Source organism: Ursus maritimus, unplaced genomic scaffold (assembly GCF_017311325.1).
Source record: "Ursus maritimus isolate PB19 unplaced genomic scaffold, ASM1731132v1 scaffold_5, whole genome shotgun sequence".
In the NCBI taxonomy this organism is placed as follows: Eukaryota; Metazoa; Chordata; class Mammalia; order Carnivora; family Ursidae; genus Ursus; species Ursus maritimus.
The window spans coordinates 73,666,308-73,688,558 of record NW_024426663.1 but is presented as its reverse complement, the minus strand read 5'-3'; the positions used below and the strand labels follow the sequence as shown (position 1 = coordinate 73,688,558).

The 22,251-nt window shown below is 45.3% G+C and overlaps 1 protein-coding gene across 2 annotated transcripts in view; it reads right to left on the bottom strand.

Annotated features, from left to right (window-relative positions):
- Positions 1–22,251, bottom strand: part of SEMA6A (semaphorin 6A) — a 125,550-nt gene that overhangs the window by 53,385 nt on the left and 49,914 nt on the right. The window contains exons 2-4 of one of the 2 annotated variants that reach the window (XM_040622557.1): positions 7,611–7,748; positions 5,304–5,421; positions 719–779 (exon numbers count right to left, since the gene is read on the bottom strand). In XM_040622557.1, coding sequence (XP_040478491.1) covers positions 719–779; positions 5,304–5,421; positions 7,611–7,710 — 279 coding nt within the window. In that variant the 5' untranslated portion in view covers positions 7,711–7,748. Of the gene's footprint in view, positions 1–718; positions 780–1,229; positions 1,459–5,303; positions 5,422–7,610; positions 7,749–22,251 lie in introns of those variants that run through there. The other variant, XR_005832557.1, reaches the window with a different exon arrangement.

Sequence of the window (22,251 nt, the reverse complement as noted above, 5' to 3'; positions counted from 1 at the left end):
AGAACAAACAACAGCATGGAAATTTCTCGTAAAATATCCAGATCATCTTGCTAAATGACGCTCGTTTTGATAAAGTACATGTCCTTGCCCTTTCCTTTCAGTGGATAAATCACTTTTCATAAAGCGCGCTTTTTCCCTTAAAGTATGGAAGTCATTTACTTAAACATAAAGGGGACATTCACTTCGGGTGGACAAAGATTTAATTCAGGTTACTCTCCACGTAAATTCATGGGCTGAAGGGATCGTCTACTTCTGTGGCAGATTTTATTAACTAAAATGCCTCCATGTGGAGTTACAGGGGAAGCTTAGGTTATATTTTATGTCTGTCTGAAGTGGATAATGGTCAGATTCCTGAGCCACAACAGGCAAATCAAACTTAATGCTGCAAGACGTGGAAACGTAACATCGACACATTTGTGGGGCAAGATTTTGCATAGGAAAACTGATATTTTCCTGGACAAACATGGTAGTATTTTATAAAAGGAATTTGGAAATGACCTGAAACTCCAGAGTACACAGAGGCACACACATTTGATGAATAAACTATGAGGTAGATAGCTCTTTGCAAACACGGATTCGCCCCACATTAGTAGGATTGCGAAAAAATGTTCCAAATTATTAGCCATGCCATCTCATGCAGTGCATTTAAAATATGTATTCCCTTCAAGAACTATCGGAAAGCCCTTCCTTTTAGAAAGATGGTCTTAAAACTACTTACTTTGCTACAATAAATTTCTTCTGTGTGTGAGGTGTCCATATCAACAGTGTAAATATGGTCCCTGTAAACAATGAGAAATTGATACAGTGTCAAACAGAGGAGTGGAGATAGTTAATTTTCTCCGGAATGAGTGTATATCTCATTCCAGGCAGATAAATCCATATCCATGTTATTAGAAAAGAGACGTCCGCGTGCAGGAAGAAGGGAGCGGTTCAGCTGCAAGACATGCTCTTGATCACACCCTGCTACTTCTGACAAATCGTGGCATCTTGCTGAAAGGGGCACCTTTTATGAAAACTTTGCCGTCGTCTCCCTCCTACCAGCACTATACTCTCCATATGTATGCAGTTCAGGAGAGAGGACTTTGAAAGTTAAATTGACCCCAAAACCAGAACACAGGTGGGTTTGCCCGGGCCCTTTCTGTATCTTCAAACCCACGTATCAAACCCTTGCTGTTCAACAAACCACACTCATTCATCACAGGGGCTAACAAAGAGCTCATCTCGGGCAGTTTCTCCCTGCACAAAACTTTATTTCCAGCCTTAGCTTTGATGATTTGATTGACAAGATGGAAGACGATAAAGGTGAAATTATTTCCAGAAAGCACTGTTTTCTTCACACAGTGATGGTCAATTAAGGTCTAAAATGTACTTGAGCTGAAGTTTACATTTCTTGCTTCTGTTCACCTTCCTGTTTTGCTGAGAATTTGGTTGCCTTTACGATCTGCTGCCAGTCTCCCCCTGGAAGGGAAGAAACAGAATCAGCAGCTCAGGTGTGGGGCTATATTTAAACATCCCCTTCTGTGTGAGCTGAGTACAAGGGCGTTTTTGTCTGGAATTCAGAAGAAAGAAAAGAAAAGAACTCACTCAACTGGGGAGATGGGGGGCTAGCGAGGGAAAGCAAAACAGCTCATTTTCCCTTGAAATAACATTGACTTTTTCTAAAACGCAGGAAGTCCTGGGGCTGGAAAATTACCCACAGCTTTAAACCAGGACCTCAAGGCTCCCATGTAGACTTTCAAGCCCCCTCATTACTTAAGGGAAAGTGGAGGGAGTGGGGAAAGAAAAAAAAGAAAAGAAGAAAGAAAGGAATGATCTGCTGTCATGATTCACTTTAATTCCCCCCCCCCCTTCTTTGGAAATCTGTCTGCTACTGCTTTTAGGAAAAGTACAACAGAGGAAAAACAGAAAGAAAAACAGGCTTTCTCATGTGAAAATAAAAGTTGGGGGCAAGCTGGTTGGCTTACACAATTTTCTTGCAACTGTGAGCGGTTGAGCTGTGTGTGTGTGTGTGTGTGTGTGTGTGTCTCAGGGTGGTGAGGGGGAGAATGGTTTGCCTGTTTTTGTAAATTGCTGAATTGGGAAGTTCTTGGAACCTCAGTAGGGTGCCAGAACCACCCTGCCCTTTAATTTCAAGGCAGTTTTATTGCATTCCTTTATTACTTGTTTGACTTTATTGGTGGTGCTGTGGGTCAGGCTCATTATTGGGACAAAATTGCCTATTACTTTGGTATCAGGTTTGAGATGACTCTAGGTTTTTCCTCGCCCTCTCTCCCCTGAAAACTTTAAGTAGGAGCTGAATATATGAATTGTAAATTAACAGCTGATTAATATGCACTGGCCATTCCTCAGAAAGCTCTGGGATTGCCCCCTTCTGGCCTGGCCTGTTTATGTTAATTAGCAGTTTAGAGATTAAACAAACAAAAAAGAATTTTCAAAATGGATAGTAATAAAGCAGAATTGAAAGGGGTTCCTGCCATCAAGGCTCACTCAGTCTCTGGGTTCTGGATGGGACTTGACTTCTGATGGCTGACACCAATTGTTTGCAAGAACCGGGAAGCTTACTTTAAAAATAGAATTCCGTGAATGAAATTTTGTGGACCATTGAAATCTTTTTCAATATCCTGGAGATCACAGTGCCCAGCAAATGGAAACCGCACTTTATGCTACACGTAAGGCCAGGGTGAATGGTTATTCCAACTGCCCGTGTGTGCGTCCCAGGATTCATAAGCTGCCCTTCACTGAATTCAGTAAAGTCAATTCAGTTTGTGTTCAACTGACTTAATCTGAGGACTTCCTCCCCCCACCCCCAACTCCAGTGAGCAAAACTGAATTGTGTTGCTGTGGTTTGAGCCTGGGGGAAGGATTGGACTTTACACCGTGTCACTTGCTGCCCAGGAACCTGGATCTCTCTGGGCAGTGTTGGGAAATTGAAGGGAGAGGAGAGACCCTAAACATGGTGGCCAGGAAACTCCTTCAGGAATTTTCCCAGGGGTGGGTCCTGAAGGCAAGTGGCCAGGTGTAGAGTGGAAACCAACAGGTCAGTGCGGGGGTCTTACAAATTTGACCTTTAACAAAAGGCAAGTCTATTTTATAGTTTTAAAAACATGAATGTGTTTCTCTCCTTTTTCCCCTTACATTTCTCCTTATCGGGAGGTGGGGGGGGGGTAGGATAACACTGGGTTTTAATGAGCTGGAATAATGTTCACTTTTAAGTTTGCACAGCACTTTGCTCCTAACTCAGGGGCCACCCTGGACCTGCAGTCCACACCTACACTAAATCTTCAGGTACGAGGGTAGTCCGGTATGCCATTTTCCCCCCAGAGACTCAATTGCAGAGTGACTCATTCATAGAAGATTCTTGACTCACCCTACTTCTCACAGATCCAGTGTTTAATCATTGGTTTTGACCAGCCTATAGATAATTGACTACAAATGTAATCTTCCAGCCCTGCTACATTTAGAGATCTAAAAATGATATTTAAGAAGGAGCTGATGGGGGCGCTTGGGTGGCTCAGTTGGTTGAGCGTCTGCCTTTGGCCCAGGTCATGATCCCAGGGTCCCGGGATCGAGCCCCGAGTCTGGCTCCCTGTTCAGTGGGGAGTATGCTTCTCCCTCTGCTCCTACCCCTGCTTCTGCTCTCTCTCTCTATCAAATAATTAAATAAAATTTTGAAAAAAAAAAGGAGCTGATAGAGCCTACCAAAGAGGCAGCTACTGAGGACCTCATTGGAACGCTTGCTGAGGAATACCCATATCGCTATGTTTGTGGGCAAGAGCTAGTAGAAAGTTCCTGCCAGAACAGATAGTACCACCTTTCCTCCTCAGTAGGCTGTGGAGTACCGGAAGTAAGTGCCCAGCTTCTAGAGCAAGGCCACCCCGCTTCAAATCCTGCCTTTGTCATTTTGCTCCAGGCATTCCACCTTTCTCTACCTTGGTTTCTTCCTGTAGGACATGGAGGTAATAGCTTCTTCACTGAACTAGGGTTCTTTTCCAGGACTGAATGAATGAACATTTATAAAGAACTTACACAGCACATACAGCTAGTATGTACCACGTACGTATATGTGGAGTAGAATTGTTGAAAAGGGCTTTGGCATTGCTGCCTGGGACATGTTGTGGGATACTCGCAGGATACTGTAGCGTGGCCGCTGGTTCTTGGTTTGTGTTGCATCGCTTGTCGTTGGAGAACACCTAAGTGCTTTAGAAGAGTGAAGCACTGTTGTTGTCGACCTGTTCCTCATCTATGCTCACAGCCACGCAAGTATCGCAGACGTAATCTCTCTCTCTTCTTCCCACTGTGCAGTAATTAATCAGTCTAGCCCCAGGTTGAGATCACCGTGGAACCCCACAGGATAGGGTTCCTTGTTGCTTTTCATTTAGACTTTTTTTGAATGAACTATGCACCTCCACAATTGGGGATCATCTATGGGTAGAATCCCAAGGGACTTCTTAACATCATCTAATGTCTCATTTGAGAGAGGACACGTCATGGCCAGAGACGTTGTGCTCTAGGTTAATTAAGAATAGAATTAATGGGGCACCTGGGTGGCGCAGCGGTTAAGCGTCTGCCTTCAGCTCAGGGCGTGATCCTGGCGTTCTGGGATCGAGCCCCACATCAGGCTCCTCCGCTATGAGCCTGCTTCTCCCTCTCCCACTCCCCCTGCTTGTGTTCCCTCTCTCGCTGGCTGTCTCTATCTCTGTCGAATAAATAAATAAAATCTTTAAAAAAAAAAAAAAAAAGAATTAAGACAAAAGCCTAAATCCATATGAGCCCTGTTTAGGCTCTTTTCCTGCCATGCCATTCAGCCTTAAGACACGGTCTGTTTAAATGACATTAGCCAGTGGATGAGTATTTTCTTACTAGATCCAAATCGAAAACTCTTTTAAAATCGGTGCTACTGTCATTTAGTTGCAGTAATGATATGTACTACACATTCACTACAAAGTTACTAACAGGCTTAAACATGTATAATACAGGTTTACACATTCAAGTTAATTTAACAAGTATCAAGGAGAGAAGTACTCCACTGGTTGCCTGAGTAGATATTTGCGTATATGTTCAAGATAAAACAGTGGATTATTTGAGTCTAAGCTTCAAAATATGCAAACATTTAAATCCACCTAAAGTTAAACAGACGCAGAAAATCGTGAAAGCATGATGGCTTCACAAACGAAAGCAGCCTTCAAGTTCAATAACGCGTCATTTGGGAACGTCACGATCCTTACAACGGTGCCTCCTGGGTACGTTCAGATCTTAGGACCTTCGGATGCTCTGAGGGCGGACGTGAGGAAAAGGCCACTCACCTCGCAGCAATGTAGAGGGTTCTGTTCATGATCATAACCATTTGGATGTCCAGTCTGTGCCTCTGGGTGCTGTTCCGTCCTGGCTTGTGGCCCACAAACACCGGATACTGTTTTGTATCTGTGAAAAGAAAAGATGGGGCAAGAGAGGGAGAGGAAATCAAGCCAAGAATTGACAGGGCAGGGAGAGGAGGGGGGCTGGCCACAGAACCAAACCATATTTAAGTCAGTCCATGCCACCACTTTCCATTTCCAGTGAGTCTGTTATTTTAGGAAAGCCCGTGATAGACGGGTGCTCTGGGAGGACGATCAAGTTGCAGTTTCATTTCCAAATGATAATAAGCCTGGACTTCTGTTTCTCAGTGTCACCATTTCTGACTTGTCCCTTTTTTTGGGGGTTAAACTTGCAAGTGAACCCTTTACATGAAGGTGCTCTTTTCTTCCAGTTTTCTTTTCATCTTCTTTAGAGTGCTAAGCCTGAGGGGCAGCCTGCCAAAGATCTTGTCTCCGGACAAAACTATTTCAAAGCAGCTTTCCCATCAATCACCACAAAGGCAATGTGGTCTGGAGGCGAGAACCCTCGTCCAGGAGCCAGAAGAAAAATACAGTCTCCACAGGCGTCCAGTTGGAATAATCTACTATTGAAGGCTGCCCCGCTAGGTTGGTTGGCATTCTAGGAACTGTGGGAAGTTCCCTCTTGAGTTAAGCAATTGGCTAATCTCACAGAAGCGGGGGCTTTGACAGGACAGGGTCAAACTGAGTGTAGCCAGTCGGGTGATCTGGAATTTTCCCTGACTTGGAGAGTCAATGAACATATTTCTGCTTTCCTCCAGTTCTCTTTTGCTGAGAGCAGGCAATTTGTAATAATATCTGACCTTTAGAAATACCTACATTTCAAAAATCTCTCTGCCTTTAAACCTACACTCTCCAGAGCATTGGCAATCCTCCAAAGAAACTCAGAAGGAAAGAAGGATGAGTCATATTCAAAAATGTTTTTTTGGGGGTGGGGCGGGCTGTAAATAATGACTTGAAACCCATTCACGGATTCATGCTCAGACCCCTACATTTGAATCCCCTGTAGTCTGCGAGCGTTACTCACAGTGGGTATCAGAGAGCCTTGGTATATTTGACTCACAGTCAAGCTTGGTACGGGATTATCTTGTGCTTTCCCGCACACGCTCTGCGATTTCACTTACCCATTCATCAAGGAGCTTGCTAAGGCAGTTCATGCCCCTCTACTGTCAAGGATTCGAGGGTCCATTGACATTTCATTTTCAGCAGCATATTTGGGCTGGGGGCTCTTCTTTACACGGGTACCGGAGATAGAATACCTGTCCCAAATAGGGATTACTAAATGCGTAGTAAGATTTGGTACCCTGAGTCAGGTGGACCGCCACTTTAGTGATTTCGAACTACGCAGTTTGGTCCTTAAGCCTGCCCTGACTTTTGTTGGCTCATTGTCTGCTGTGCCAACTCACCTTCAGGTGACATTATTATTTCCCTTTTCAGGGACTGTCCAGCAGACAGCCGCGCACTAATGGATCTCCTTAGTATCCCCTATAGACGCTCAATCCCTTCCTTAGGGTTTGTTCAGTGTTTGTTCTGGGATGGCTACTGGGAAAATGGGTATTTGGGTAAAAGGGCTCCCTTCCACCTTTGCTGCGATAAAATATTTTGTCTTTTGGAGGGAAGGAAAAGAAGCAGTACATGGGCTGTTCGATTCCACGCACAGGGAGGACTTTTCCTCTTGAGTAGTCAACTGAACTCTTCATCACGTGGCTTTCTACCCTTGACAGTGAAGGGGAGACCAAAAGACAGTTATAAGTAGTTAAAAGAGGTCCTCTGCGAATTCAAAGTCCAGCAATGTTTTTACTTCTAAGTCTAAAAGAAAAGTTAATTTGTGTCTCTCAGTACTCCAAAACAGTCCTCTTCTTCCCGTTCTCGTCTTGTAACAGTGCCCATGCGGTAACGGCACGTGAGAATGTGCACTCGGGGCGATACCCAGATGATGTTCTCCCACAGCTGGTTTTCGGGCGCAATCAAAGATGGCCTCATGGTCGTGACCTTAGACTTCATCAGAAGTACCGAGGAACGTTTCAGATCCTCACACACGTTCACACACATGTCACCACAACAGTATTTAATGGAGTTTCAGAACAGCCGTCTCCCCAATTTGACGAGACCCCTCTGTCGTCTACTAACAGGTCTTCTGTTTTATTAAATTTTAGAAAATGTTGGGTGTTTTGCTGGTTGAAGCAGCCTGAAATGCCCACAGAGAGAGAGAATGACAGTAAGATTGTGGATACTTACAGTTGCCATGCGAAATACTGATTGGCTCAGAATCTTCTGGGAAACCAGCCCCAGCAAAGTGTAGCAGTGTGAAATATAGCAGCAAGGCTTCTGACCTCATAGTAGTTCAGCGGGGAGACTTTTTTCCTCTACTTCACCCTGCCAAAGAGCAAAGAAGGGATTTTTTTTTTTTTTTTGCAAGTCAGCTTTATTCACCTCCATAAAATGAAATGGCCTTGAAGATAAATTTAAGAGAAAAGGGGTCTCTGCTTCATATCTTCTCCATTGTGAATTCACGGATTATTGTGTTTTACATAAGAAAGCTGTATCCAGTACCCACCGCACCCTCCTTCCCCACGGATCTGAGCCCTTTTGCAAAGCTGCTCCCGAACACATGACCCAGAGCCTTATTCGTTCCTCTGTCCCGAGCCATTTTAAGGCCGTCATCGGTGGCTGTTTCACAGTTACGAAACTGCATTCCAAAAGGTGTGGATGACAGAGAAAGCGTTTTTTTTTTTTTTCTTTTTAGCGTAAATACTTTTCTTCTCAGCAGGTTTACGGCAGCAGGCCACCCCCCAGACATGTTTTATCCGTCCAGTATTCAAAAATTTGAAGTGGTTGCCAATATTGAAAAAAAAAAAAAAGATTTCTAATAAAAATCAGAGTATCTGACCTATTGACCTAAATGACTGTTCCCTTCAGGCACCACACCCCACCCCCAACACACATGCACACATGCTCACACACACACACACACACACACACATACACACCCACCCCATAATGCGCCCTGTTTACTAATTTCTGTTACCTGCTTGACCCCTTAGTTGAAATGTTCACCCTTGGTTTACATAATTCTAGAATGACCTTGGACATAAATAAAATCACACAACCTATGTTTAAAAAGAAAGAAATGGATCCTTTTAGACTCTGAAGAATACTGTAGGGAGAATCTGAAACCACATCCTGAAATGGTGTTTTTTTTTTAAAGACCTCATTTATTTATTTGGGGGGGAGAGAGAGAGAGCTCGCGCGTCCATGCACGAGTCGGGGGAGGGGCAGAGGGAGAAGCAGACTTCCAACTGAGCAGGGAGTCTGATGCGGAACTCCATCCCAGGACCCTGGGATCATGACCTTAGCCGAAGGCCGATGCTTGACCGACTGAGCCACCCAGGTGTGCCCTTAAATGGTATTGTTGATTAAAAAAATTCTCTATCTGTATATTTTAGTCTCAAATACTGCCTTGCAGTGGAACAGGAGTGAATAAAAATGCCAGATACACTGTTCTGCCCAGCTGTAGGTTCTTAAAGATGCTCTATATGTGTAGAAAATTCTCCTAGATCTTAGAAGTAAAAGCAGTCCCATGGGGGGCTGCAGCATACAGTGAAAGAAGGCTCCCAATACAGTAAATATCACATAATTCTCAGGCATATTTCAAATAAGTGTTGATCTATAGGGGAAATAGTGTAAAATGGAGATATCTTTTCATCTTTCCAGAGTGGTAAAGCCTTTGAAGTAGCCTGCCAGAGATGATCTTTGTTGAACAAAGCTATTTTACAGTAGTCCATCAATCATTTAAGATTTGTGTGTAGAAAAGTCAAACTTAGTAACTTAGGTGTCTTTGAAAGTTAATTTGGCAAACAAGCTGCTAACTTACGCTTTTTAGAACACTTAATATTAAATACCTATGTCTCTCTTCTTCATGCCAAAAAAAGCATTAACGAGTCCCGAGTGTTGCATCGCAACTTACAATTTCACAGACACAGCTGGGTCTTAATCATTTCTTCAGTTGAAAAGTACACATTAATTAATTTGCTTTATCTTGAAAAAGAGGGAGCGAGCTTGAGAGAGAAGCCTGAGCAATTCCAGATCTCCATCTCTGGTGCGGAGATGAAAATTAAACTTTAAATGATGACTTGCTCACAAGGGCAATCCATTACCAAGAGACATAAACATGTATTTATAGACAGGTTAAAAGCGATCATCTATTCATTCATTCATTTGCTAGTTTTTCCTATTCCGGAGACTCTTAACCCAAAGGGAAGAATCCCTGAGGTCCCCTTGTTTGTTTCTCATGGCATCTGTTCAGTAGAACACTAAAGAGGAGAAATCAGTCACAGGAGTTAGTAAGACATAAACCAGATCCCAGTCAGCTGTTACATTTTAGAAGAGAAAGTAGGCCCGGGCAAGAGGAAGTGGCAACATTTACCAAGGGCTCAGGAGTGGTATTATAGCCTAATACAGAAGCACATTACCTCCGAGAGTTTGCAGCATGTAATGAAAGAATAATGGAGACTCAGAACGCTGATGCTCAGTCCTTTAGAAATCTTGGGGAAATATATGTATACTTTTAAATATTAATTTGTCTCAGCATGACAAATGAGTCTCTGGCCTTCCACAATTGGCATTCGTCTTTGTACAGATGTCCTACAAGCTAACGAGACAGAGCCCTGCTATTTTAATGTATCTCCCAAGTTTCGTGGTTCCCAGCTTGAGATTGCATGGGGTGGATGTACCATGCGCCACCCCAGAAGCTGGCTGGCAGGCGGGGCGGTGCTTGCAGAAGAAACCTATTCTGTACTCCAGTGGCTTCCTTTAATCCTTATATGTAGCCAGGACCGAGGCTGCGATGGGGTATTTAAATATCTCCAGGTTTACAGTAGGGCTTCACGCCAGGAAAAATAGCTGTTTTATGTGTCTTTCTATCATCGTATCATCAGGTTGTTAACATGTACATCATATGGGAGGAAGCGTCTGGCAGTGCCTTGGGCCGTCCACACGAACGCTTCACAGTTGTCTTCGGTTGAGGTTTTGATGTATTATTCCCTTCCCACACAACTTTGGGCTCTAACCCTTGTATATATGTAGATAATATATTTTCTTGTTGAAATGATTACTTTGTAGAGAGATCCCAGTTCCATCACATTGTCATGTCCCAGTCTGTGGAATGCGGGCTGGGTCTCCCCGCTAAGACCACAGTGATACAGACATGCCTCGAGCCTAGAGAACAAAAAACGAACAGGCACTTGCCCCTGAATTTCAGACTCTTGAGCTAGCTGGGCTGCTGCAATTAAAGAGGTTGCTTAAGGAATTTTTGAGACTTTGAGCAGTGCTACTCACATACAATGTATTTCTAGGCATCTGTAGCCGCTTGCTGGTTTCTCTTCTCTGTGACCGTGCTTATAGAGGCTAAATTGGACTTAGACATCAGCAGATATCCAGACAATTAGATAGTGGGAAGACTGGCAACATGAGGATTCTAAACAAAAATATTTACTTCGAGAGTAAGCTCCTTATGCCTGTATTTCCCATCTCATTGTCTCAACTTTCTACTCTTCTTAGCCCGGAGAGAAATGGCCTTTGTAAAATACACCATTACTCTAAAGTTATAATCCTCCTCTTCTCCCACCTGCCATATTTGTGGAAAACCTTAAGAGCGTTCTTAATTTTAATAGGCATCTGCTGGGTGAATTTATTAGATCTATTTGGATTCATCTAAAATTAATTACATGACTTTACTCTGAGTCACATGGGCAAGAATTGTGTTGACTTACTACCCAGTCTCAGCCCAGATAAAAATTCTCTTCTGTCATTTTCCCTCTGCAGTTTTTAAGACGAAACTGAGTTAACAGAGCCGTGGTGTACAAATGGTGTTGTGGCTATTGGCTGCCGTGAGCTGAGTGGTCTGTGCAGAATGCTGATTGGCCAGGAAGCTAGCCTTCAGTATTCCAGATTGAGGGCCGAACAAAAGGGGCTGAAAGGAAGTCTGTCTGAAAATCCTGTGACTGCATTCGTGGTGATAATTGTGTTTTAAAACGATCAAATATTTTCAGTAATCGGAGCTTCCATCTACCTCCCTCCTGCATACCCTTGTCATCTAGCAGCAGGTCCCTCTGTCAGCAAAGCATGAAGCAAAGGGGAGGTCACTAGAACTGAGAATGGTTATGAAGTCAGAGCATGAGGTCACAAACTGCCACATCTTACTTCTGATTAATCAGGTTAATTTCGTAAGTGCCACGAGGACTGGGGACCACGACAGGCCTATGCAACCAGAGTACCACTCAGACTTAACCCCAGTACCCTGCCCAGCCATTCCCTCAAAGCCTGCCCTGGAAAATTCTACTCGGGCTCACAAACTGCTAGGACTCGGCCAGAGCTTGGCTCACAGAGCAGAAAAAAAACAAATTAGTTGCCAACATTTTGGGGGGGGGGGAAACATAGTAGATTTAACATACAACTCTGGGTTTCTGGCTTCTTAAAAAAAGAGAAATCAGAGATCTGCCTTCGCTGGCCAACATTTCACATGGCCAACACTCTGGAGCCGAGCGGTGGCTGCCCAAAGTAGAGCGGGCTGGCCCTCTCCAATGGGAAACATTGCCGCCGCTTTGCCTTGTCTTAGGAAGCCTCATCACCCCTCACCTCCCCTGTCTGACCCCTGAAGGCTCTGAGGGCGGCCTCCATGCCACTCAGGAAAAGCACATCAGCACGGCAGAGCGGGTAAAAACAAGCAGAATTACTCATGTCAGTCTTAGTACGTGAACCTGGGGGGACCCAGTGTCTGCTCACACACGTGAACAGACGTGGCTTGTTTTGAAGACCCACATGGGCTGCTCCACACTCTGTGGACACGTGCACCAGCGGCACAGTGCGCTTGCCCTTGCACCTGGACTTGGCTGTACGGATACAGCTTGGGGTACCGTCTTCCAGAGTGTTGGCATCCGATGCACGTTTTAATAATAAGTGGTCACAGTAAGAAAAATAATTTATCTGGAGACTTGCAAAGAGAAGATACTCTCGTTAATAGCTCTACATGTGTCCTAGGAATAAAGAGGATGATGGTAGTGACGGGTTTTTTGGTTTTTTGTTTTCCCTATGAGGTAAATCATTTACTACCGTGTTTCAGTAGTTCTTTTAAAAAGCACGTTTCCTGCTTTTAAAGGTAATCAGTAATTCACGCTGTCATTAAAAGAACAAAGGGCACACTAACAGGGTGGCCCTAGGCAAGTCACGTAGCCTTGCTGGCTCTGTTTCCTCACCTGTAAAATGAAAGGATATAAAATGTAATGGCGTCTGGAGCGCTTCCAGGCTCTTGAGATTGTATGATTCTGGGTGATTCTGCTCTGGTGACAAAGGGAGTGGGTATGTGGTGATTAGGGAGGAAAAGGCATGGAGTGACTTTGAGCCAGGACACTCCTGTTGTGACAAGTTCCTTGAACTAGAGCAGAAAAATTCCAGCCTGTGACACCACCTAGTTTCCACATCAGGACAAGGTTCAAGTCCCAGAAGTAGTTCTAACCTGGCCAGAGAAACCATAGTTGCTACCGTTTAATTATATTCGATAGTAAGGATGACATTTCCATTTTTAATGCTCTAGCTTTAAAATTTTTTTTTCTTTTTCTAAAAAAATTGATGTGTAACTGACATATCCTATTAGTTGCAGGTCTACATCATAGTGATTCGATGTTTTTATACATTACAGAATGATCCCCACAACCAGAGCAGTTACCATACAAAGTTATTGCAATATTATTGACTCTGTTCCCTATGCTGTACCTACATCCCATGCTGACTTGTTTTATAACAGCGATTGCGAACTTCTTCATCCCCTCCATCTGTTTCACCCATCCACTCACGCATCTCCCCTCTGGTAACCCACAGTTGATTTCCTGTGCCCATGAGTCTGTTTCTATTTCGTTTTGTTCATTTATTTTGTTTTTAAGATTCCACATGTAAGTGAAATGTGGTATTTATCTTTCTCAGTCTGACTTACTTCACTTAGCGGAATACCCTCTAGATCCATCCATGTTGCAAATGGCAAGGTTTCATCATTTTTTAATGGCTGAGTGGTATTCCACTGTGCGTGTATGTGTGTGTGCGTGTGTGCGCGCACACCCCCCCACACTTCTTCCTCATCCATTCATCTGTCGGTGGACACGTGGGCTGCTTCCATATCTTGGCTACCGTGCTCCAGCTTTCTGACCTCATCATTTTTGTCTTTATAATGTCACTGTCTTTAAAAATCTGAATTGACGTTGGTGTAAAAACTCTTCCGTGAATCCAAACTGTTGCTCATAATGTAGGGAGCAGAAAGAGCAGAGGGTGAAAACATGGGGTTTTGAACCCCACTTACCAGTTGGGACCTTTGACAAGGTGCAGAAGGTCTCTAAGCCCCATGTTCCTCATCGTTGGAGTGGGCAAACAGTGTCTCAAGCTTGGTTGTGAGCTAATGCTCGTAAAAGTTGTAGCCCTCAATAAATGTTTATTCTTCTGTTGAGATAACTAAAAAATTGCCTTTTAATTATTAGCTTTTCTTGGAATTCCTTAAGAAATTCTTAGGTGGGCCCCAGATTAGCAGCTGGTGTTCTACTTTTTCAGTGGGAGAGGAAGCCCCCTCCTCTTTGTCCTTCCCTTTTTGTCCCCCCCTTTCTCCCCCCTTCTCCTTCCAGGTCACTAAGCTTCCTGTCTCTGGGGGGTGGGCATCTGGGAGAGGTGGAGACCCTGTCTCAGAATGGCATAATGTGCATTGTGTGATTTGTAAAATGTGAATCCTGGCAGTTACTTGAGTGCAAAGGAAAATAACAGTGTGAAAAACGGGAAAGGGATGGGGTGGGTGTGGAGCTTTATTGAGCACCCTGTGTGTGCAGGGTACATACGCATATTGTCTTATTTAAACACTGTGGCCACCCAGGGAGACAGGCCTTACGGTCTTAAGGTCTTATGCACACAAGGAAACTGAGGCTCCGGGAGGTTAAGGGACGTGGCACAGTCAATATTTACAGCACCGTCAGTAAGAAGGGGAAGTGCAGACGTAAGCCCAGGTCTGTGTGACGCCAAAGTCAGTCCTTCCAGGACATCAAAGAAAGGGGAACAGAAGGAAGGTTGGCAAAGAAAGAGAGAGCTGCTGACATAAATAGAAACTGCACTTAAGATAATAGTTGAATATAGGTTGATGCATCTATGCTCACGTGGACAGAATGGCTGAAAGTCCCTAATGGCTTCGGTAATAAAAATCTGTAAAAGGAGTACACAGTTGCACCCAAACGTGGAGTCATGCAAAGGCTCATTCCACTCTATGGCCCCGCGATCACAGGGTTAACATGACAGAAAGATGCAAACGCTTCTCAGCCCCAGTTTTGGGAGAAATTGATTGGCTCGTGACAACGTGGTGTTAAGTGGAACCACTTGCCTGCTGGCCGCCTCCTCACTAGTGATGTTTTAAAAGTCAGTACATCATAGAGAACAGTGTCTGCTATAAAGGGTGAAAACAAGGCCACCTGCTTCAGTAGCTGAGAAGATAAACAAATCTGGAAACCCCTCAAGTCGGGGGAAGGAACCTCTGCCCGGAGAGAGGAGGGAGAGCAGGTGTCAGTGCAGAAAACCCAGCTTGCTGAGCGCGGGGGACTTGGCTCATAGGAGGCCGAACTGCTGATGATTCTTGCACCAGAGGGCGGGTTCAGGAGTTAAAGTGTTTCAGTAGCAGGTGGCCTTCCCTGGCCTGGGCAGTCCTGTTTCAAGGGCAGCAAGGAGTAAGAGGCTGCTGCTGTCCTCTGGATGCATAACCGGGCCACCAATGAGCACTTCTCAGATGGGAGGAGGAACAACTTGGGCCTGGTGAGCCTGGTTGAAACCTCTGCTCTACCCAGGCTTCAGGGACCACGACCAGCCCCCTGTTGGGCGATATCTGCGTTGAGATTTAAGGTTCGCGCAAATGAGAAAAATGGCCCTAGCCTCTTAATAAAGACCCTGGTCCCTCTCGTCCTCCTCTTCTCAGCTATCAGCCGAGACCTAGAAACCCCTATTTCAAGAGGAATGCCGCAGAGCTAACCTCAACACATCTTGGAGAATGACATGGGCATTCAGTTGGAGTATGATCATGAACATCGACTGTGTATAATGGCCCATTTTGGGTCTGAAATCGCTGTCGCAAAGGAGCAGGGAAACAGCTGTGAATTCAGAAGTTGGATTAGGAAGAACAAAATTTTGTTGGAAAAGTGAAGTCAGGTTGTAAACCTGTTTCATCTTTTAGGGGAGAGGGCAAGTCTTCTCTGTCGGGAGGTTCTGTGTGAGGACAGCTTTCTCTGTCTTTACCGCCCTCCCCGACACACACGCGCCCTTGAGCTGGTGCATTTGGTGGGCTTTGCTCGGATGTTGCAGGTGCGGTCTCCTGACTCACTAGCGCTCCGCGGGTAAAGTCACGACCTCAGCCGCCTGACAATACTGAGCCCAACCGTCTGGATCTCCGAAAGCCGCAACAGTCCCAGCCACGTCTAGCCACGTCACACACCAGCTTTTGGGCACCTCCGTCTTTTCAGCTTTTATAACATTGCTGAACTCAGACATCTGCTCCAGAGGCAGAAACACATGGCCCCTTTGTTTTACTGCTAAGGAAACTGAGGCCTGAGAAGTGAGGTCACTTGCCAAGCGTGGCACAGCTCAAAAGTGGCGAAGCTGAACAGCAGTGGAGAACTCCTGACTCCTTCACTGAGCTCTGTCCCTACGTTACACTGCTTTCGGAGAGGCAGCCAAGACTCATTCATTTCTCCTGGGCTTGCTGCCTGATGTTCATTACTTCCACTGCCCGATTCCCTGCTTTCTGTCGGGAGACAGGCTCTGCGCGAGATGCCGATGCAGGCAGAGATGGGAAAGAAGGTCTCCTCAGCCCCCGCCCCTAGACCGTACTCTTTAGTAGATGGTCCCAGCAGCTCCCGCCCATTGTCCTGAAACAGAATACGTGAACAAATTCAATAAGGTTTCAGAAAGAAGGAAGAGAGTCCTGTTGGGAAGAACACTATGAAGGTGTCGTCGAGGCACGCGGCTGGGATGACCAGCCTAGGCCTCCAGTTGGAGAGAGACGTGGCAGCTTGCGTGGTGGGTCATTGTGGACCAGGGAGGGTGGAGGAGGCGCGAGTGGGAGCTGAGAGATTTCAGGCAGGACCAGGTCTAGAGAACAGTGTGTTAAAATGAGCAACTCCATGCCGATCGGATTTTCAGACACCGAAACTGGACCACTTCACTCTTTGCTTAAGGAATTTCAAATATTTGTCTAAAGTAATGGATGGATTTTTGCACTTTACCCAAAGTTCGGCTTGAAGAATTATGGCTGAGAATAAAGATCTTATCAGATTACTTTTTCCTTCCAAGAATATGACCCAGGAAGAAGAAGGGCGGGGGGAGGCTCTGCAGCAGAAGCTCAAAGTATTGGTATTCGTTCATTCGAGGCGCTGATTATGTGAGTTTTTCTCTCATTACTCTCCCTAGTTCTCTGTACATTGCTAATTTCATTAAAAATGAAACAGGGCAAAAAAATAACAGGCCTACATTGAAAGCACTTTCCTTGCGCCTTTAGAAAGATATTTGCACAGTGACTTTATGGAGAGCAGACTTGAGACATTAGCGTCTGGGGTTTTCCATGAAACGTTGTCAAAATCCTGAGCTGCTTGCAACTAAAAGGGAGCAATTGCTGGCCTTTGATGGGATGACTCTCCCGGTAATTTCTCCTCTGTTTGCTCTCCGTGCGGTTAATGGAAAACAGACTCTCCCAGCCACAGCCCTCACCTTTCTGCTCCTCACTGGTCTGGGATTGCCTGTGGCAGAGCTGGGCTGCAGGGCTGTGTTCTTCTTGCTGTTGGAGTGGAAGGCAACTTCAAACATGGCTCAGAGAGCAATGAAAACAGCCTGCAAAGTCTCTCTCCTCCTTTGAGCTCTGCATAACAGCCCAGAGTACCAATGCCACCAGTCACACATGATCGACACTTGGAGCCCTACACATTTTTATTGCCTTTTTTGGGGGGTGGGGGCGGTGCGGTTAAGATCGTCTCAAAATCAGGCAGTGAAAAACATTTTCTTGAACTAAACCTTTTGAATCAGGTTCTCTGGTGTTGGCTGCGTGCTGTCTTTCATTGTATCCCTTGTCTCTTTCAATGAGCTCTGATGCTCTTCCAGTAACGTGAAGGCCAAAAATAGAGTTTCTATTTGACTACAGGCCTCTAATTGTATACAGAGAAACATAATATCATTTCAGGATCTGCTCTGTAACGAAGCATGATATTGCCGACTGGTTCTTATCATCAGTGAAATATCTACACATGCAGTGGATTATCTGTGTGTCTCCGTCTAGACGAGGCGCATCCAGGACAGAAGTGAGATGGAAGCATTAGCTCTTGGATTTCCAGAATTTTCTTATATTCTTTAGGAAATTAATTTCCCTTATTAAAAGGAGAAACTAGTCTTCTTTGTATCCTGGTGAACCGGATGAAGACCGCAAACCCATGCATTTAAAGCGATTTAAATTTATTATTACATTTGGTAGATACTGCTGCATTTTCCTGAAACTGAATGAATGATATCTTCCGTGGCTCATGTTCTTTATTAGGCTGGCTTGATTTACTTAGAGCAGGTCTCGGTTTGAATTGGGGTAGAGAGAGCACCGTTCACTAGTTGCTTGTTTTCGAATCAAGTCAAATCTGGTGACAATACTCCCTATAGTGTTCGTTTATTTATAATGTGAAATCCTACCCTGAAAATTAATAACAATTTCCAAACATCCTGAAAATATGCTTCCTTAAGGCCAGGAAGAGTAAGTTCCAGGAAATTATGGGTTTGTTTAAATGTCTCTGCCACTTAATGGCTCGATTCCTTACATAGGTGACTTCCAGTTCACCGCCCAGAAACTTTGAGATTTAAAGTCCTGTTCATTGAGAGGAAGGTGGTAAGCATCTGAATGAACTATTTTCACAGTAGTGCTTGTTTTGGAAAATGCCTCCCTTTTTCTTAAGTGTAAAGAAAAACAAGATTTGATTTTCTGTTTCTCTAGATCCGGATGAAACGAGTTGGTTTTTGAAATAGAGATACACAGTCCCTCATTTTCAATTACAAAAGCCAAGCCAAACCAAACCAAGAGAATAAACCCTGACAACTAAACATTTTTTCCTATTTATATGGTGACAAAATTTGACCTAAACTGGCATGGGACCATCTATAGACTTTATTTATTCCTCTTGGGATGAGTATTTATACATTTCACTGCAAAAAATATTTTTAAATTGAAATGTAGTTACCATACAGTATTGCATTAGTTTCAGGTGTACGACATGCTCCGTACAGTTCTAGACATTACTCAGTGCTCCCCGCAAGTGTAGTCACCATCTGTCACCAAACGTTACTGCAGTCTTACTGACCATGTTCCCTATGCTCCACGCTTCAGCTCTGTGACTTACTTATTTTGTAACTAAGGTAAGTCTTAATTCCCTCTACCTATTTCGCCCGTCCTCCATCCCCCTCCCCTCTGGCAACTACCAGGTCTGTGTACCGAAGAGTGTTTTTTTGTTTGGTTTGTTTCTTAAATTCTACATGAGTGAAATCATATGGGATTCACCTTTCTCTGACTTACTTCTCTTAGCATAAAACCCTCTGGGTCCATCCGTGTTGTTGCAAAAAACAAGATTTCATTCCTCTTAATGGCTGAGTAATATTCCATTGTATACATATACCACCTCTTCTTTATCCATTCATCTATGGATGGACACTTGGGCTCCTTCCATATCTTGGCTACTGTAATTAATGCTCCACTGCAGAAAATATTAATGATTTGGTCACTGGATGCTGCCTGGGGTGGGATACATGTCCCATGTCACTTTTCTAAGATCTGAAAAATTAAAAATTCTGAAGCACTTCTACTGCAAAGGTTTTGAGAAAGAGACTATGGAACTATATTCCTTGTTCCCTGAGGAGATTAAAAACAGGATAAAAGACAAGAGCAAAGGAGATGCTTCAGAGCCTAACTCCCAGCACTGACTTTGCTAAACGCAGGAGCTCTCTAATTATCCCAGACATACTGCGTTGAGTCTCACAGTGAAAAAAAATGTAATCCGATCTCCCCCCCCCTTTTTTAAAGTATATCGTATGATGCTTGAAAGAATAATTCAGAGATTAGGAATTGCTGACTGAGTCATCTTGTCTCAGTTTCCTCTGTTCTATGCTCCTAGTGACAGGCTCCTGTCCAGACAAGGGCCTGATGAGAACAGGCTTCTGCAGAATGAGCACAGCTCACAGAGCAGAGGGGATCTTGGCAGAGAGGGTCTCAGAGACGGGTGGGTGAGCGGTGACACCCACCACCAGCAGAAGGCACAGCCTTCCCTGGGGCAGGAGCCCCCTGCCTGGGTGAGCTGCACTGTTCCTCCCATCTGACAGCCGACTGCTCCTTGCCCTCTCTCCCTGGGTTCAGCGGGTAGACTTCACGGTCGTTTTTGTGCGGTTAGTGGTGGTTTCTCCAAAGGAGCATTCATGGTGTCTGCAGTCTGCATTTTTTCCCCCCATGGCATGACTCTGGTCATGGCTTCTGCCAGTCCCCGTAATCAGAGGGAATTGTTGGTGGGCAGTATTTGCTTTATGTACTGGCCTTTAGTTTTCCGATACCTGCAACTTTCTTTTCATAGGTAATACCAGTCCATTAAAGGATCAGTTAATAAAATGAAGAATTTGAATTTCAAGAATATTTTGGGAGGACAGCTTTTATCTCGGGCAACAGGTTGGGGGGGTGGGTAGAGGAGGAAGACATACCCGCTTCCCTTCTCCGAGGCCTTCCCCACATATTGTCCCCTCCACAAACTGCCTGCCCCCATTGCCCTCTCACAGAAGGGACCCTGGGCATCAGGCACAATGGTGATCAATTCTAGCTCTGGGATAAAGTGCAGGCAAGTGGCGAGTAGCAGATAACACAAGGTTAATCACGGCAGTCCAAATTATCTGGAGGGAAAACAGCACACGGTTATCACCAATTAACCCTCAAATCTAAGAACGAATGAATGAATGAGTAAATAAATAAATAAATCACAGTTCCCATAATTAATAGCATGGCAGACAATCAGTATAATTACTATCTGTGTGAGAGAGACCAGAATCAGGAGAAAAATGAAATTATGCAGGAAGCTTGAGCGTGACAGGCAGAAGCCAAACGTAAGTGCTGAGCGTCAGACAAAAGAGAGGCGATGAATCAGGGCGGAAGGGAGGGTGAGACCCGTGCCCAGCCTGGCCGACGTGCCCAGGCGGCCGGTCACCCCAGGACAGCACAGGGGCCCCTGCACACACATGCACGGCGTTCTTGGGGGGAGGAAACGGAGGCACAGGAAATGCAGAAATGGCTCTGAACACTCCCCAGCCTCTGGTTACTGGACCGCGTAGAGGTCTGGCTGGGTCGTGCGGTCTCTCCCACTGGTAAGGAGCCTAAGGTCTGAGCAGTGAGGTGGGAAGAGCGCAGCTACGGGCGCACGGAGAGGGAATCATGCAGGCACTTTCTGAAAGGGAGAGTCCCCAGGTTCACTTTGAATAAGTAAAGACTAAGGCAGAGTAATTTTCTACTCAGATAGCGATATTCTTCCTGTTCAGTTAACATGGTCTTCAGCTCTCCGAAGAGCCAAAAAGGAAAAGTCATTCTGAAGTGTTATGCAAGAGTAGACACATGGGCTCCTCGCATATCTAGTTAATCAGCCCTTTCCCGCAGCACTAAGACAGGAAAGAAAGGCCGGGTCTTCTCCAGAATCGTCAGTGAGGAGGGAGCAAGGTGCCGTATGGCGCCTGGGCACGAGGGCCCGGGCTCGGGCGCCGTGTCACCGCCTGAAGAGGAAGGCCGTGCCGATGCTGCCCTTCCCTTACGAAAGGTAGACTTGGAGGTTGAGAATCGCTGGTAGTAATTTTTCCATTTTTTGCACGTGATTCCATTCCAAAGGAATATTGCTTTTGTATCTCATGGATTACTTCTCTAGTGTTTGGGGAGTTATCAGTGAAGACATGAGACATGAGGAAATATCCACTAGGGTGTTGGCCTGGGGAGAGGACTTTCTTTTCAGTGTTCAGTTGATAAGCAACTATCTTTGTCAGTGGTTCCCCTTCATCTATCCATCTGTCCATCCATCTACTCAACAGATGGTGGCATCTCAGATGTGCAGACGAAGCACTGAGCTGGGACATGGGGGATGCCGAGGTCATGGGCTCCATCGTGGGTTCCACCCCTCTGGAGCCCCCAGACCGCCGCGGGGGGCAGTATATGAACAGCTGTAACAAGGCAGAGGGCAGTGGAAACTCAAAGTACTACAAGTTCAGAGGACTGAGAGATGACATCTGGATAGTGATTTTACAACCGAAACACGCCATATCTGTCCCCCCCCCCCCCCCCGCCACATGCTAACCTGTGACGGTCTTTCGAAAACTCAGGTCACGCCCTCCCCTACATAAACTCTCTAGTGGCTTCTTACTGCATTTACGGCAGAATTGAATCCGCCAATCCCGGGTGCCAGAAGCACCACCTCATCTCTCAGACTCCGTCTTGTTCCATTCCACCATTTCATACCCGGCTCCTGCCGCCCTGCCTGGCTTTTCATTCCTGCCTTAGGCACCTGCGGCTCCCCACCCTCTACCACTTGGAATTCTCTGTCATTCTTCACTTGCTAGTTCACCTTTGTCACTAAGAACCCGTTAAAATGTCACTTCCTGGGGCGCCTGGGTGGCTTCTCCTGTTAAGCATCTGATTCCATTTGTGACCTTAGGGTTGTGAGATTGAGCTCTCTGTCAACCTCTGTGCTGAGCAGGGAGTCCGCTTGAGATTCTCTCTCCCTCCTCCCCTCTCCCCACTCCTGTGCGCGCGCTCTCTCTCTCTCTTTCTCGATCT